At 40.5% G+C, this 16,734-nt stretch overlaps 1 protein-coding gene across 1 annotated transcript in view; it reads right to left on the bottom strand.

Annotated features, from left to right (window-relative positions):
• Positions 1 to 942: 942 nt before the first annotated feature.
• Positions 943 to 16,734, bottom strand: part of ncf4 (neutrophil cytosolic factor 4) — a 38,776-nt gene continuing 22,984 nt past the window's right edge. The window contains exons 7-10 of the mRNA XM_080494255.1: positions 12,753 to 12,851; positions 7,699 to 7,850; positions 4,715 to 4,780; positions 943 to 3,002 (exon numbers count right to left, since the gene is read on the bottom strand). Of these exons, the coding sequence (XP_080350381.1) occupies positions 2,795 to 3,002; positions 4,715 to 4,780; positions 7,699 to 7,850; positions 12,753 to 12,851 (525 nt within the window). The 3' untranslated portion in view covers positions 943 to 2,794. The remainder of the gene's footprint in view (positions 3,003 to 4,714; positions 4,781 to 7,698; positions 7,851 to 12,752; positions 12,852 to 16,734) is intronic.

The raw sequence follows: 16,734 nt of genomic DNA, 5'->3' as shown, positions 1-16,734 counted from the left end.
GAAACAGAACCATATGTATAGAAAGTTAGCTAACAGACAAATCAGTCTTATCAAGGACATTCCTCTTTGCCCACATCAGTGCTTTGTAGATAAATCGTGTGTTTTTCTGTGCTTAAATTTCTTCTCCATCCTTTTTGTGTGGAAAGCCCTCAAATAAGCTTCTTTCAGCACACATGACTCATCAAACTAACATTAGAGAGGGCCACACGGGAGCAGATCATCTTAAAAACACCCATTAACACCTAAAAAGCACCATTTATGCTTATATCTGTGGAGAAATCTCAGGTGGCAGCTCGGAGAGAGAGAAAAGAAACAGCAGCCTGTGATTTAGTGGCTCCAGCACAATCGTCGATTTGGACGCCGGTCGAGAATAACTTGACTCACAAATGAAGGAAATCATAAGAAGATGTAAATGTTTTGTCATCACAGAATCAACATGCATGTATTTGACTCAATTTGCTCTTTCCTGCCAATAATGCTGAGTTCTGGCAAAAAGGAAACAAACAAGCTGCGAGTGAATGTTCCACAGAGGAGCTCTCTTATAAGTGTCAGTCTTGTGTGATAATCAACTTTTAAAGATGCATCACTTCCACAGTGCCTGCAGAGGCGCTTAAAAAGGAATACGAGGGGAATAACTTTGCATTAAAGATGAGGATGTGGAGAGGAAACAAAAAGGCAATATGTGAATCTCCGGAGGCGAGTGTGAATGAAGTGCAGACACATGAAGAAAATATGAATGATCCAGAGAAGATATATGGATGAAAGACATGATCAATGATTTAATTCACCATCAAGGAGGAGTTTCATAACACACTGAGACATGCTACAATACCAACTCTTTTGCATCCAAAATGTTTGAAGTGTTTAAAAAGTAATGGAAACTGCTTCAGAATAGAATACAGAGTCTGTTTCATAAACAGCAAGAGGACTTTTAGCAGCACTAGCTGGTATTGGATGCATGAAAATAAAGCAATGTGAGATGGAAACATCCAGGGCTCACGGATATCACAGATAGATGGGATAACAAGAAATATGTAAGAATAGTTTTAGAACTGAATTTATTGTACATGTAATATAATTGAATTGAAATAATAAAACAAGCATCAGTGCAAAACTCAATTACAACAGTTGCATAATGTCAACATTTATTTTCTTTTGTGGAAACTGGAAGACCAGAATTTATCAATATCAGAGGTGTCAAACATGAAGCCTGTGGTCCAAAATCCACCTGCAAGAAGCTCCAATCTGGTCAAACCACCAAGAAAATTTTAAGAATTTCAAAGAAAAGATGGATTATTTTTAAACAAATAGTAGCTGGAACAACACAACACTGAGACCAGAGTTGAGATATACCAGTGATGCTGCCACGAAAGATGGTGAGTTTGTAAAAAGACACTAAAAACAAGAGTTTTTGGGACATTATACTATATTTTGCACCGGAAAGTTTCATTAAAATTAGCTTTATGTGGCAGGGATCACGAAATGCCAACATTTCTTTTACCAGACGCTGGTCCAGTAATCAGGCACTTTTTACTGGACTGATGGACATTTTACTGGCCCAAAGTAAACTTTCATGAAAATATATTTTTTTTCTTATAGAGTGGAGACATTTCAGCAGACAATGAAACACAAATGCGGCTTCATGGATCTGAAATCTCCGCAGGTTGCCCATTCAGGCAAGGTGGGTAGATGATTAAGTTGCCCTGGCAAAGCCTTGACTAGCCCCGGACGTTCAGACCAAGCCTTAATGTCGAGCCCTGAGAGTGATAAATTCAAAATTTGGACACGAGACGGGTTTTAAGAGGACATTAACCAGACCAAGGACATTTTTATCGGTAATGTCCGACGTATTTTGCGATCACCGATGTTGAGATTGTATTGCATTTTAAGTGGTCATTGTTTGGATTTTGTGAAGATATAGACATTTTCATCAGGTATACTCTGCACCACAGCAAAGAAAAACTTTTTTAAACTAATTTAAACATAGAGGGGCGTGGTCATTGACAGAGGTGGTTATCATTATACTGTACAGTTCAGGCTTTAGCCTGCTGTTCTGAACTGGCAATGTCGACTGAAGCATGGACATGACCTCTGGATGCCAGACCGTGACAGTCGGAGTGAAGCACCATCACCACCCAGTCTAGACAGTTACTCAGTTGTGTTTCTCCTGTCTACTGAACCGCAGCAGGGACTGGGTAACCTTTCCCTTGAGACGGAGGGCTGGAGACCTGATGTAAGTCAGGTTAACTCGTAGGTTGACAACTTCTATCAAATGAAAGAACTGTTAAACAAGAGCCTACTATCAATGCAAAAACTTTAGTTTTTGTCTTTGCAATCTTCAACGGCAAGGACCTTGAATATTACCAGAAACCTAAAATTGATGGGAATGATGGTAACTGCATCTTAGATCAACGCAATTGGTCGAGCATCAGTTCAGGGTTGGATTTTAAACATGTGAAATGTGGCATTGGACAGTTTTACACTTACAAAGTCATTTGGGGTGGCACAAGAAATTCGCCTATTTCTTCATAAAGGCTTATTTTACAAAAAAAATTGGAGAAAAGTTTGTTCTTAAAGGGCCACTAACACTAACACTAACCTGTGCGCATTCATGATGATCACCACATTCCAAGAAAAATAAAGAATCTCGGAAGGTAAATGCAGAAGTTTGTGTACTGCTGAGTAAAATGAATGAAGTGTTCAATAAAATGGGCCAAGAATAAAACTGAAATGATCTATTGAGGAAACATTTGAAAATATGCTTGCTCGGCTTTAGAAAAGACCCCCTTCATAGTTACGCTTCAATATTGTAAACAGAAAGGTCAGAGGTCAGGGTAACATGCAGTTCCCATGGAAACTGATTGACGGGTCTCTTGACCTTGCTGCACTGACCCCGGCTTTCAGAGATCATCAGCTGAATGTCGTCGTCATCAAGGATACGGATAAGGTCTCCCTCCGGGTCGCGGTAGTTCATGGCGATGTCCTCTATTTTGAAGATGTCCCTGAAGAGGGATAAACACCAGGAGACGGTCACTCGAGAGACGTTCATCTGACCAGTCACACTGACGTGACACCAACAGAAAGCAACTGAGGAAAAGCCACAACAATTATCTTAGCGAAGGCATAATATAGATTAAAGTAACCGAGTATACCCTGAAGCGAATGGGGAAAAAACAACATCTCATACATTTCAAAGTAGCTTTGCTGAAAAGAGAAAAATGTCATTGCATTTGGTTGTCTGTTAACAAGACAATGATGTTGTCACAGAACTACTTACTACTGACGCGGCGTGAATGTGAATGGCGGCATTTCAGAAAAGTTGCATTTCCCTTAATTTTGGAGTGTTTTCAAAAAGCTCCATTTTGGAAACTGCATTTGCAGTAACTCCGACTATCGTTGTTGTGTAAACGGATGCCCAAAATGAAAAAAAATAAAAAGTTTTCTGTTTCTACATGAAAAACTGTGGGAACGGGGCCTTTATCTTTAAAACCTTTCACACCTCTCACGGTTGATTTATATGAAACAACACATACAAATTCAAAAAAGATATTTGAAACGTGGGAGAGGTCACATGTGGTAACATGCTGGGTGTTTATAGGTGATTTGAAGACAGATCTTCATTAAAAGTATTATTTCTCTGCACATATTCTCCCTCTCCCTGGTTATCATTGCTGAGCCATATTAAAACTCATGACCGGGGTCTCATTTATCCAACTGCAGGGCACAATAGTCCCAAAAACACACACACACACACACACACACACACACACACACACACACACACACACACACACACACACACACACACACACACACACACACACACACACACACACACACACACACACACACACACACACACACACACACACACACACTCACACACAAACAATAATGAGCAGATAAGCGGCGGAAATGAGGTGATTATGAATGGGGTGGGCTAATCATCACTGCGCTCACCTATCTGAATTACCAGATAATGAGAGACAGAGGGACGGAGGCAATGAAAGAGAAAAAGATAGTGTAATGAGCACATGCATCCGGTGATGGTGGCGCTTTGGGAATGAAGGATTGCAGGAGGGCAGTTTGTTGGGGGAGCTTTGGAAGTGTAACAGAAACTAATCTGGCGGGTGTTGATGCTTGGCAACTGGCAATCTGCAGGTTTTCAGAGCACAATTATTTAAGTACACAGTATATTATTTACTTTGCTTTGCTCGTCTGGGTGAGTGTCTTTTTTTTAATTATTTTGAATTTATATTTGCATATATTAAGCAAAAAAGGTAATGTCAATGACTGTAAAGACCCCTGTACTCGACCTGTCAATATTTCAAAATAAAAAGAACAGTTCAAAAAAAGGAATTAATCTGTAGGAACTTCATTTCAAAAGATCCGCTCATTTGGTTTTTTAATCCTGCTAAGACATGGCGGGGGAGGACCTCGGCCAGAACACAGATCTTGTCATGTGTCTGTATCTCCTACATTCATCTGCACCTCAAGCTCCTCCATCATCACCTTCCATTAACACATTTTCTGGAACGTGCATTAATCCGCCAAAAAGTGTGATGTGATTTCATCTCCCCCCGCTCGACAACACAAATATTAATGTTGCTAAATATGCAAAACAAACATGACAGGAAGCACACTCTTTATACTGTAACTACCAATAAAACCATTGAAAAAGTGTCAAACTTGGACTTTTTTGGTTAATTATTACCTCATGTGAGCCAGAAGGTCCTTGTAGGTTGGCTGGATGCTGAGGTCCTCTTGTACACACACATCTCTGTGTGAAGAAGAAACACACAAAGCTAAATATTAGGTTGGATGACAAATATGTGAGGTTTTCCCTGAATAATGTGAATTTTTGGGCGCTTGTCATAGACAGTACTCCCGTTTGATGTTATTGTAATGAATATAACATCAATAATAGAAAATATATTACAACATTCAGCGACAATTTCATCTCAAGTAAAATATTAAAATTGTGACAAAATAACATTTAAATGTAAACTTTTTCTTTGTTGTGGTGTAGAGTATATTTGATTAAAATGTTGATATTATCACAAAACCCAAAAAACACGACAATCTCAACATGAACAGAATGTTCATGAAACATAATAAAGCAGGTCACATAAAGAGAGAAACTCAAACTTTAACTCTAAACTCATGATTCTATAGCATGACAGGCTTTTTCTCAGGCTAAGTAATACATTTTGTGTCAATGCTGGATGGTTTGCTTTTGCAAATTGAAGGATATGGTGTGCTGTGTTTGCTGGAGATAAGCAACAGTTGCAACTGTTCCACCAATGGTTTTGTGATTTACATTTTTGATTTGTTCACAGTGCTTTTATTGCATCATCCTTACTGAACAATCAGCTTTCAATCTGTGTTTGTGGTTCTTAAATCTCAATGCCTTCTCAACAGTTAAAAGCTCCCCTCAAAACATTCAAACAAGACTTGTTTCATTCAATCATCAGTGTTTACTTTCATCATGACTCATTTCAAACTCCACCAGAAGCAAAACGAAAAGTCTGATTCCTTAAAATGCACCATGGTTCTCTTATAGTCTATAATTATGATCATATTGATTTACTTTGCCCCTTCGGAAGAAGTCCTATCCCACCTGAGTGGGAAAACTGGCTGACATTGAATAGAGGTTGGCTGATGCAGAAAGCTGAAACGCACTCGGTGCTTTGTTCTCTCTCACTTCAGCTTCAGTTCTTATGTCATTGTAATTTCAACCCTTTGGCATCTTATTGTTGATGTTACTGACACTGACATCCCACTGTGTTGAGTTTTGTTGGTTTTTAGTATCTTATTCAGTGCTGCTGTTGCTGTTTACTAAATGGGACTGTTGCCTCTTGCATTTCAGACATGATTTACGACAGATCCAAATCACATGCTTTTTTTAGATTTTGCATTGGAGAGAGACATTTTCTTTTTGCCAATCTTGATCAAATGTTGGATGTTTTAATCATCTAAGGAAGAAGACAAAAGCTTTCCAAGGCCATTGTTATGATGGATTTGTTTGTTTTCACATCTCAGCAATGTTTGTCTTTATTGGTATTTGCAATATGGAAACTCAGAACACTGAAAACAATGATCTTGGAGAGCTTTTGTCTTCTACTTCTACTTAGATGGGGTCCTAATATCACCAGAGGAGCCAGCAGACATCCTGATATACTGCTTAATATTATGTGGGTCCACCAGTTGCTACCAAAACAGTCTTGGCCCATGAAGGTATGGACTCTATGAGACCTCTGATGGTGTGCTTTGGTATCCAACATCAAGATGTTAGCAAGTCTCATATTGATAGATGATGTTTCCAGAAAGAAAATATGCATCTATGAGGCTTTGCTGCCCATAAACCCGTGGAAAGATCTTAAAATTTCCTTCCTTGTACCACCTTTGATAGATACTGATAATCAACGGTCATTACACTCTGACCCTAAAATTTACATTGTTCCCTGCTTAAAACAGAATATTGAACACCCATCCCGCCCTGCATTTTCATGTGAAAAAGGAAAACTTCTGAGGTATTTCAGGTGTCCATTTACACGGCAACGGTGCGTGGAGCAAATTTTTGAAAAGGACAATTAAGGTGGAACTTTACTCTGACTCTGTCTCGGTGGTAGATGGAAAAAATGCAACTTTTTGAAAACGGTTCATTCAGTCTTAATGGAAACGGGGGGGGGTAATGCAACTTTATGAAACAGTGCTGCTGTTCATGTGCACCATGGTCATAGTAAATAGTTCTACAGCACATGCATGAGTAGATGGACAATAACAACAATGGCGGCCTCCAGACTGTCATGACTCCCAGTCCATATTTTCCTGGGACTTGGTAGTTTTATAGTTTAGAGTCACCAGTAGCAGCAATCCAACTTGGTCGTCTGTCCTTATGAATGTCTGTGTACCCGCCATTAATAATGTTTATAGCATCTTGTTGTCGTATGTGGTTTTATTACATTAACAAACAACAGCATCTAGTTGTGGCCTGGCATGCTGTGGCCTGGCATGCTAACTACATCGTGTTCAGCATGTCTGTAATTTCTTTGTTCATCGTTTTCAAAATATTTTCAAAACATTGACGTGTAAACGGAAAAACCTTTCTGACACAAAAACAATGCTTTTGTGAGTAAACAGGGCTTCAATCTTCCCATTCTTGTTTCTTTTATTCCATTGAAAAGACCTGAGGACATTTCATTGTACTTGTTGTATCCTGACAGTTAAATAAATAATTCATGTATAAAAGGTGTTGAGACAATGAGGAGAGGGGCAAGATCGACCTCACAGGATGACGTTAGATACATTTTTCTTGTCTGTTTTGTCAAGAGGAATGAGTTGACACCCAGATTTAAAGCTTCAATTGAATATCAGCTGTAAATGAGCATTTTTGACATGAAATATTCATCAGCCAATATTGAGCAATTTCCAGTCATTAATTAGTTTTGCCTCTGGTGTGTAAAGGTTGTTAGTCCTGTTATTTCCAATAGCCTCCTTTAGGGGCCAGAGGAAATACGTTGATGCAAAACCAAGGCACAGCACTGCACTTCATTGTGAGTACGTCTCAGTTAATAAAGGAATAAAGATTTCAAATCAATTGGAAGCTCAAAGACAACACCTCAAAGCAAAATGTTAAAATCTGGCTAAAACCTGCTGCTGTGTTACATCTTGTTAAGTCAGTGATGCCTGGCAGACCTGGTGTCGACTCCAGAGGGGGTGAGCAGGAAGCAGCGCAGGCAGCTGTACGGGTGGCCTCCCCCTTCACCCTCAGAGTCGCTCTCTGGAAGGGGCTTTATAATCTTCACAAAGGACTCTGGGAAGATCCCTGTCTGGTTGTTAACCATCCCCTAAAAAAGAAGATGCAGAACAAGAAGGAGACAGGGGTTTCATAGGGACTGACGATAGGATGGGTGATTTACTGGAAAGTAACATCCCAGAGCCACATTCTCCAGAGAAGTTTTCCCGGCTAATTAGCTTGTTCATAACATGCTGCTGATGGCAATAGCAATACAGCCTTTTTACATCACCCCTGGTGTCTGAGTGTGTTCGGCTGCAGAAGCAGAGACGAGGATTCAAAAAGCATCCAGCAGTTTCTCACATTTACACAAACAACACATCGTTTCAGTGCAAAGAGGCTTTCATTTCATCAAAAAGCACCACACTGATCATGACATACAGAGATGTTGTACATGGAAACTCTAAAGCTGAGTGGAATATTTGTTACGTAATGCGCTTTTTTTCATCCATTTTTATACTGCTTTAGCAAATTTAAGGCCGTGGGTTGAAATCTAAATTCATAGTTTCTCATACTGTAGCTCCCAGGCTGAAAGAAAGTTAAAGAAAGAAGTTATGATACTGCAAGTAAACATTAAGGAGGAGAAAAATAACGTTAAATATATCAACAATATTGTTTAACTTAAAGCAAATGGCTGTGATTTAAAGGTGAATTAATGCATGCAGGCTCTCTGCAAAGAAGAATTTGACTATTTTGCAGCATCTCTGAGCTCATTTAGCATGAGAAACCTTAATGCTGACTATCTATACCAGCAGAAGACTCCTTCGGGTTTCAATCCCGTCAGCTAAGTCAGGAAACTGAGGCTACAGTTCACAAAGAAATGTCGATATGCAACAAATTCTCTCAGCACTTGGTTGAATTTAATACACCAAGAATGAAGTCGGTTCTGAGATCTATCCTCGCAGTAGCAAGGCGTGCCCAACAAAGTGGTTGGTGAGATTGCCTTGGTTCAAAAATGCTTTCTCAAAGTTAAATTGTATGGTCTTTTTTGTAAGGCCTGAAGTTTTTTTTAACCATACTTTTTTATTTGAGTGTTTCTGATGTGTCGTGATTCAAGTATTCAGGTGAATTTTCTGTCGATGTCTTAAAGTAATTTAATCAGACGCGACAAAGCTCCTCCAGATCCAAACAAAACATTATTCACAATTTTAACAGCCTGAGTGCTTCCCCTCCAGCTAGTAAACAGAGTTTGTGTTTCTTTTGAATGCACAGTGGAAGAACAACCGGAGCATAAGCAGTTATTTCTCTGCGCAGACACTTCACAGTCGCTCAGCTCAGTCGTTGCGGTTACTGCCGGCCACTGAGCAGCGTCACTGCAGCAAGCGGCGGTTAAGCCTGTTTCTCACTGGCAGCCTTGCAGCGGCTGTATTTCCCAGTCTCTGCAGGACTCAAACTGGTACTTTGTTTCTCGCTTGAAACGTTTACCTTGACACACCAGCAAGCCAGTTGGATTCGTCACGTTTTCCACCCACAGACGCTCTGTCCACCGACTAAATCAAAGGCACTCATTCAACTTTTCGCAAGTTTTTAAGTGTTACATTAACCCCCCCCCCCCAAAATAAAAAAAAACACTCACGAGCATGGGTACAATTTTGCCAAAACAGACCAAAAAAAAAAAAACAACATAGCGAACGCTATTGTTGCATAAGGTTTAATAGATTTTGCTTTAAAAATCCCTGGATCTCTGTTGAAAGCCAAGCACAGGTGAAGAGCATCCTCCTCCTTCATGTTGATTCTCACTCTGTCCCTCTCCCACCACATCAGCTTCCACCTCCTTTCTCTCTTTCGCTCCCACTCACCCGCTCCCAGCTTCGCTCTCACACTCCATCTCAATGCTTCACACGATTTCACCAAAACAATTTAGAAGACAAGCACTGCCTGCACTCTTAGTAGAATTTTGCCAGTGAGCAGCTAATTAAGAGGTCCATTTTTGGACCCCACACGTGACACGTGACAGGGTGTAATCAGGCCATTTGGTTCATTAAGTACTTGTTCCTTTAAAAGAAACTAGAGCAGGACACTTCCAATTACACCAGCAAAGGTATTCTGTCGTCACCGTAGTAGGCTCCTGTTAACTGGGGATGACACTTTTTTTAGTCTTGCTTTTTTAGGTTTATTGTATTCTATAATTAAGTCGACTGCTCTGATAGGTGACACTACATATGAGGTGTTAAATTTGTCCTGTGGAGCTAGAAACGTAGGGCTCCAAACTGGTTCACAGGTATATGAGGGGTCGATGTGGCATGCTGTTAAAATCAGGTTAAGGTTAACGGTCGACATTAGGAAAATACAACTGATTATAATGGTCGAAGTAGAAAAAAAACATTGCATTCATTCAATGGTTCTCCAATTGGGAACTGAGCATACGGTGCAGCAGGACAAATCAAAAACATTTTTGAAGGTGAGGATTTTTCATGTCATGCTATACTGGACTGTTACTATGCTTGGATCACTTTCCCACTTAAAGAGCACAACATTAGGTACACCTCACTTGTAATGTGTTGAATTCACTTTGGCTTTCAGAGCTACCTTCTTTAGAAATTTTGCTCCATTTGTACACGATAGTGTGGAACAGTTGATGCACATACTGTATGTCGGCTGAACTGAAATTACATGGATCTGCTGTTCTTTGTTGAACTGAGATCTGGTGAATATGACGACACTTTGAGTTCATTGAGCTTTAAAAAAAAACAGTTTAAGGTTATTGAATCATTATGAAATTGTGCATTATATTGCTTTAAGAAGCCATAAGTAGGTGCTACATAGATATAGACATAATGGTCAGTAACCCTTGGGTGAACTGTGGTGTTTAAATTGAGCTCATACTGTCATCTAATATCGTTGACTCACCCATTAGACTTGACTTGCTGACCATAAGTTTCAAGAGGTCCAAGTGGAGGTCGGTGACAGTGGCCCAGGAGAGGAATGATGGAGGTTGAAGCTGGGTATGAGGAACACATTTGGCCACTCCCTGTGAGAGTGTCTCTCCACCTCAAAGAGGCCAGTGCACTGGGGACCAGCTGAATGAATGCCAAGGCACAGTCCCACATTAATATGGTGTTAGAGAGGGTTGAACTTCAATCTTGTGGCTGCTGATTTGATCCCTGTCTGTCAGTCCACGAGTGAGACAATGAACCCCAAGTTGATCCCAATAAAGAACAAACTCCATGCAAGGCACAGTGTAAAAGTGACGAAGCATTTAAGGATGTTAAAAGATAATATCACAAGCTAAATTGAAGGTTTACATGACAACAATTGACTGAAAAAGCGATTTTTACTCAGAATGCACCCTATCCAATAACGGATCCTCATACCCGTGGCACCAAAATGCACATACAATGAAGTAGTACGTGACATGATGCATCGGCAACTTCGGCAACAGGTAGACAATAAATATACATTTTATTGGAGAAGTACTGTTAAATTCAATAGTGAAGATCACAAAGTTATTGGTAAATGTCTTGGTTATGTGCAGAACTATTTACGATGACCATAGTGCCTCATGTGCAGTACTAATGTTTGAGAAAAGTTGTGTTTGCCGTGTTTACATGGAGAGCAGAACATCTTTGCACTACATTTTCAAGTTTTCAATGATTCTGAACAAAGTTGTAAGTGAGTAGAAATGAGCAAAACGCAATGAAAGTTTGACGTTTTCACTTGTTGTGTAATCGTGATTAATATTACTTAACCAGCAGACTTGTACTATTGATACAATTCAGGTTGTACTAATGTCTGATTGACCATTCTGAATAGTCTTACCAACCTTTGACTATCCTAGAATTGCTGAATTGTGTATATTTTAGCCTCAGTTTCATGTTCTTTGCTGAGAGGACTGATTTCCATCCCTGCTACATCATCTGCTTAAAGTCTCACTTTATAATGTACTCAGAGATTGCTTTCAGTATAATGGTTCTAACAATTCCTGCTGCCTTTATGTCAGCTGCTATTCATCTGACCAGTCTCATCAGACGTATGGTATCAACAAGTCATCTTCACTGCATTTTTATTTTATTCATATTGGCCACTCCTAGATGCCTCCATGAAGTGAACAGGTTAATCTCATGTTCCAGCTTCTAAGTATCTCTAAAATACTACATGAACAACATAAATGTGGCACAATGTTTCTCGACGAATCCCCTGAATGGAGAAGAATCCATCTGCTGCTGCATTCCTGCAAGAATTCAGTCTGAAAAACATCATCAAGGTTGTGAAGTGACGCAGACAAAATGCAAATCGACTCACAGTTGATGGGCAGAGATCAGGAGTGTGTCTGTCACACCAAACTGGGAGAAGACCGCTAATGTTTACACCAACCCAGGAGACCACATGGGAAGTTTACATGGGGATGCAGATATATTGCAGCAGCAGATGGACATACGTGCGCATGGTTACATGTGGGCGCTTGCATACGCTACTGTGTTCATACATTAGTTGGCCCATATGCTTCCTCCACACAGTGTGTAGTTATACAAAGTGGACAGAAGATATCTCGGCTCATGTCCTCTTTTGGAGGAGGTGAATTTCTTTTTTATTCATTTTAATATTCCCAATATTTATCCTTAACTATATTCCTATTACTGTAATATTTTCATTTCCCTTCTTCTTCAAGAGGATATTTCTCTCCCTTCATCTCCATCCTCCTCCTGTATAGCTTCATTTTTCCTCCACCCTCCCTCCCTCCCTCCTTCCACCATCCTCATCATACCTCCTTTTAGTTGCTTCTTTCTTGAGCTCTCTTCTCTTACACTCCTCTCACTTCATCTCTATCCATCTTCTGGCTCCCACTCCTACTCTTTCCCTGCCTCTCGCCTCCTCTACCTCACTTTTTTTCCCTTACCATCCACACATACACTCTCTTTTTCTCTTCCAACTCCTCCCGTCTCTCTCTCGCGCTCTCTCTCTCTCTCTCTCTCTGTCTCTCTCTCTCTCTGTCTCTCTCTCTCTATTTTCTTACCTCCAGCCAGTCTGCGTTGACTCGTCGCAGCAGGAAGATCACCTCTCCCCTCTTCAGGTTCAACTCTGCCTTGCCGTTGCCGCGAAAGTCAAATATCGCCTGAGACCCACACACACACACACACACATACACAAACACACATACACAAAAGAAAGAGCACACGCACACACGAGTTAGTGAGTGAAGAGAGGAACGAGAGAAGAGAGGCACAGACGGACTCAACACCCAAAAGGAACGATGACGGGTAGGACTTTCCACACATTTGAATTAATAACATTAGAGTAAGGAAAACAGATTTTCACGGTAATTAGATTATTTATGCAAAAAGACTGAAGCTTGTTGTGGGAGACGACTTTCGTGTGCATGCATGTGTGTTAGGATGCTGGGGAAGGTTGTAAAGCTGGTTCATATTGCTAGATCCATGTAAGTGCATTTAAGAGTTGGCAGGTTACAACTGTAGTGGGCGTAGTGGTATCCACTGCAGGTTCCTAGAACCCTTGAGCTGGCGCCAGAGATCACAGGGTGGGCCCATCACTTTGCAAGCTCTTTACCTAAACTTTCCTTCATTTTGAAATTTCCTGCTTCTATAATATGGAGAGTGTGGGTGTATCTGCCTGTGATTGTCTTCACTGTATTGTTTTGACAAATCAAGGATTAGAGAAGGGGGGGTCTTAAGCCTTTTCTTAGGGTCATCGGGGGTAACTTCAAGGAAAATAAAAATCACTGCGCTTTTTAGTTTTAGCAATGCTGACAACCAAGGAAAATACCTCAATAAACTCCTTCTATCGATTCAAGTGACAAATCATTTGCGATCCAGTGTTAATGTGACCATACTTGTGTGGCTGATTCTCTGCACAGCACGCGTGCAAGTGAATGTGATATATGCATACTGTGTGGGTTATTTGTGCATCTAGGCGAGTGCGAGTAGGCATGGAGATGTTGGAAAAGTCAAAAGTCCCACAGCCTGAGGAAGCAGAGTGCAGATTGGTGTGTGTGTGCGTGTGTGTGTGTGTGTGTGTGTGTGTGTGTGTGTGTGTGTGTGTGTGTGTGTGTGTGTGTGTGTGTGTGCGTGCGTGCGTGCGTGCGTGCGTGCGTGTGTGTGTGTTTGGAGAGGCTGGATCATCTACATTAATGATTAGAAGTGCACCGAATACAAAGTTGTCATTACCAATGCTTTTACCAATCTCTGTCCTTGCAATGACACACTCAGAACAAACATCTTATAAACAATGTGTCACGCACTCAAGTGGACAACAACCTGCAAACTCGAGCTCCAAGAATCTTTCGCACATGTAGAGCCGGACACAGTGCCTGTTCACAGTCCTGCTGGTATTAAACACAGGCAGCTCAGGAGGCGGCTAAACTCGGAGAGTTGGAGAACCAGAGAGGTGCAGCAAGACCAAAAAAAGAACCAAGAGCGGTTAAAGCAGTGGGAGGGAGGTGAAGAAGAGGAGGTAGTAGAGGTAGAAGAGGAGGAGGAGGAGATAAGAAAAGTCAAAGTAAAGCACTGATACGGGGCTGCAGAAAGCTGATACATGACTGCTGTCTTTGTCCTGGCTGTTTCGCAGTTCGTGAATGTGCAAAAGTCCTTGAGTGCAGAAGCAGCTGCTGCTTTCGTACATCACCCCTGTGACAACAGCTAAGACAAACCTAGACGTTCAACCACTGCTTTTGTCTTAAGACCTGGTTTGATTTAGTCACTTCTGCATTATGAACAAAATGAAGATCTGAAATTAAGTTAGTAATTTCACACTTTGGGCATCTGTCATGCCATTATTATTGTTTGTGTATACAGGTGAACTAAGCAAATGTGGGCCATAAACTTTGGTTATTTATTTGCAAATTTTTTTTAAAAAGCTACACGTCTTTTTGTTTTTACTGATGAAAACTGGGGTGTTGTTAGCTTGTGATTCAACCCATAGAAAATGCCTTTATTTGCCAGGTGTAACCCAAATACACCATATTTTATGTTTCTAATGTAGTCAACTGATGGCAAATGAACTTCAATCAACCAGGAGTTCATATGAATTCTGTCTGCCGTCACACTGCCCCAAGTGGCTAAAAATAAGTATTGTTGGCTTATGAGTGTAGTTTGTGTCACATTTTGTGTTATTCATAGTCATAATAATCTTACTCTTAATCATAATAATCCCCAAATATTCATAACAGAACTAAAAAGAAGAATTTGAGGGACATTAGAGTCACTCTATTTAACCAATGAAACATTCATTGAAAAAAATATTGGTGCAATACACTTAAAAAGACACATGCGAGCCACTGTGAGCAACAGTTTAAAGTTGTGTATGTGGAAGGTTATTAAATCAGAATAAATTGAACTGTGCTAGAGAGAGAGAGAGAGAGAGAGAGAGAGAGAGAGAGAGAGAGAGAGAGAGAGAGAGAGAGAGAGAGAGAGAGAGAGTGGTGGTAGATTAATGAATCTAGGGAAAGAGGGAGCTGGCTGGATTAACAATCCACTGAGATTAGCTCAACCCCGAGGACACACTCACTCTCTCTCTTTGAGTGAGTCTTCAGATCTGCTATTTCTGAAGCATTATTCCAGACACAGTATTATTAAAGCATCGACCCGCCGCTGGCGGTAATTTATAAAGTGAAAATGTGTTGGAGGTGATAAGCTACTATCTCCAACACAAACACCAAATATGATGTGACAAAGCAAAGCCTTCTCCTTTCATCAGTCCATCTCTAGACACTCACCATCTCTGTTCATCTCTTTATACTTTATTTCTTTTTGCTTTTGTCCCTAATTCAGCATCTTCTTTCCAGGCAGGGATCTTTTTGCTCTCAGACCTACAAATTATTTAACCAGCTCAAATTTGTCCTGACTGGTGGAGCCCAAGGAGTTGGTGGGAGGAGCTTACTGAAGTTACGTAAAAGGCCCCCAAAAATATCCAACCCTTTTTAGCATATATAGGTAAAATCAACTCAAACACCTGCACTTAAAAACATAGACAGTTTCTAATTAGTAATTGGACACAATTACACCTATAGTAAATGTAGGGCCCATTTGCACAACAACGTTTCAAGAGAAAACGCACTGTTTTCGTATTTTCGTATCAGAAAAGTGTTTCGTTCACACGGCAATGTTTTGAAACGTTTGTCGGTTTAAATGGAAATGGCAGAAACACTGAAAATGATATAAAGATCTATAAAGATGTAGGGCAGCTAGTAAGTTCTGCTGTTTTCTTTTGTAATGAAATGACAAACACATGCATGCAGAGAACAATACGCTGTAAACATTAAAAAAAAGTTTATAGTGTAACAAACAGAAATTCGTATGGACAGACAACGAAGTTGTTATGACAGATGACTCTAAACTATAAAACTACCAAGTCCCAAGCTCATCCGGACTGGGAGTCATAACACTCTGAAGGCTGCCATTGTTGTTATTGTCCATCTATTCTTGTATGTGCAGAACAGCTATTTACTACGGCTGTGATGTACATGTATAGCAGCAGCGAATTGGAGCATTTTAAAAAAGTTGCATTTTCCAAGATTTACATGGAGACGGAGCAAGAAGATCTACCTTGGGAGCCATGTTTAAAAAGTTGGGTTTTCAGTTACAGGCATCCTCCGACCCCATGTCTGCTCAAACACCCATGGGCTCGGAGGACAGTCAATCCCAAAGAATTTAACTCAGCATATTTTAAATTAAAAACAATTTTCTCTCCATTGAAGGAAAACGACAAGAAGTGAGAAAAGAAGCAAGAGAGAGAGAGGCTCTTGTCCACCTCACGACGTTTTCTCTTTCTCTCTCTCTCTCTCTCTGTCTCTCTCTCTCTCTGACCCGGCCGGAATTGATGTTCTGAGCCTTTATGACCTTATCCACTCACATTTACTGAGTGGGCGTGCATCTCGTGCGATAAGGCTCCATTTGATTGGCCAAATATGTTAACATGCATCCAATTGAATGCAGTTCAGCCATTTTAAATATGTATAATGCACTTGTTGCTCTGAGTTGTAT

This window comes from Blennius ocellaris (genome assembly GCF_963422515.1).
Source record: "Blennius ocellaris genome assembly, chromosome: 3".
NCBI lineage: Eukaryota > Metazoa > Chordata > Actinopteri > Blenniiformes > Blenniidae > Blennius > Blennius ocellaris.
The sequence above is the reverse complement of the archived record's forward strand: the minus strand, read 5'-3'. Positions and strand labels throughout refer to the sequence as shown.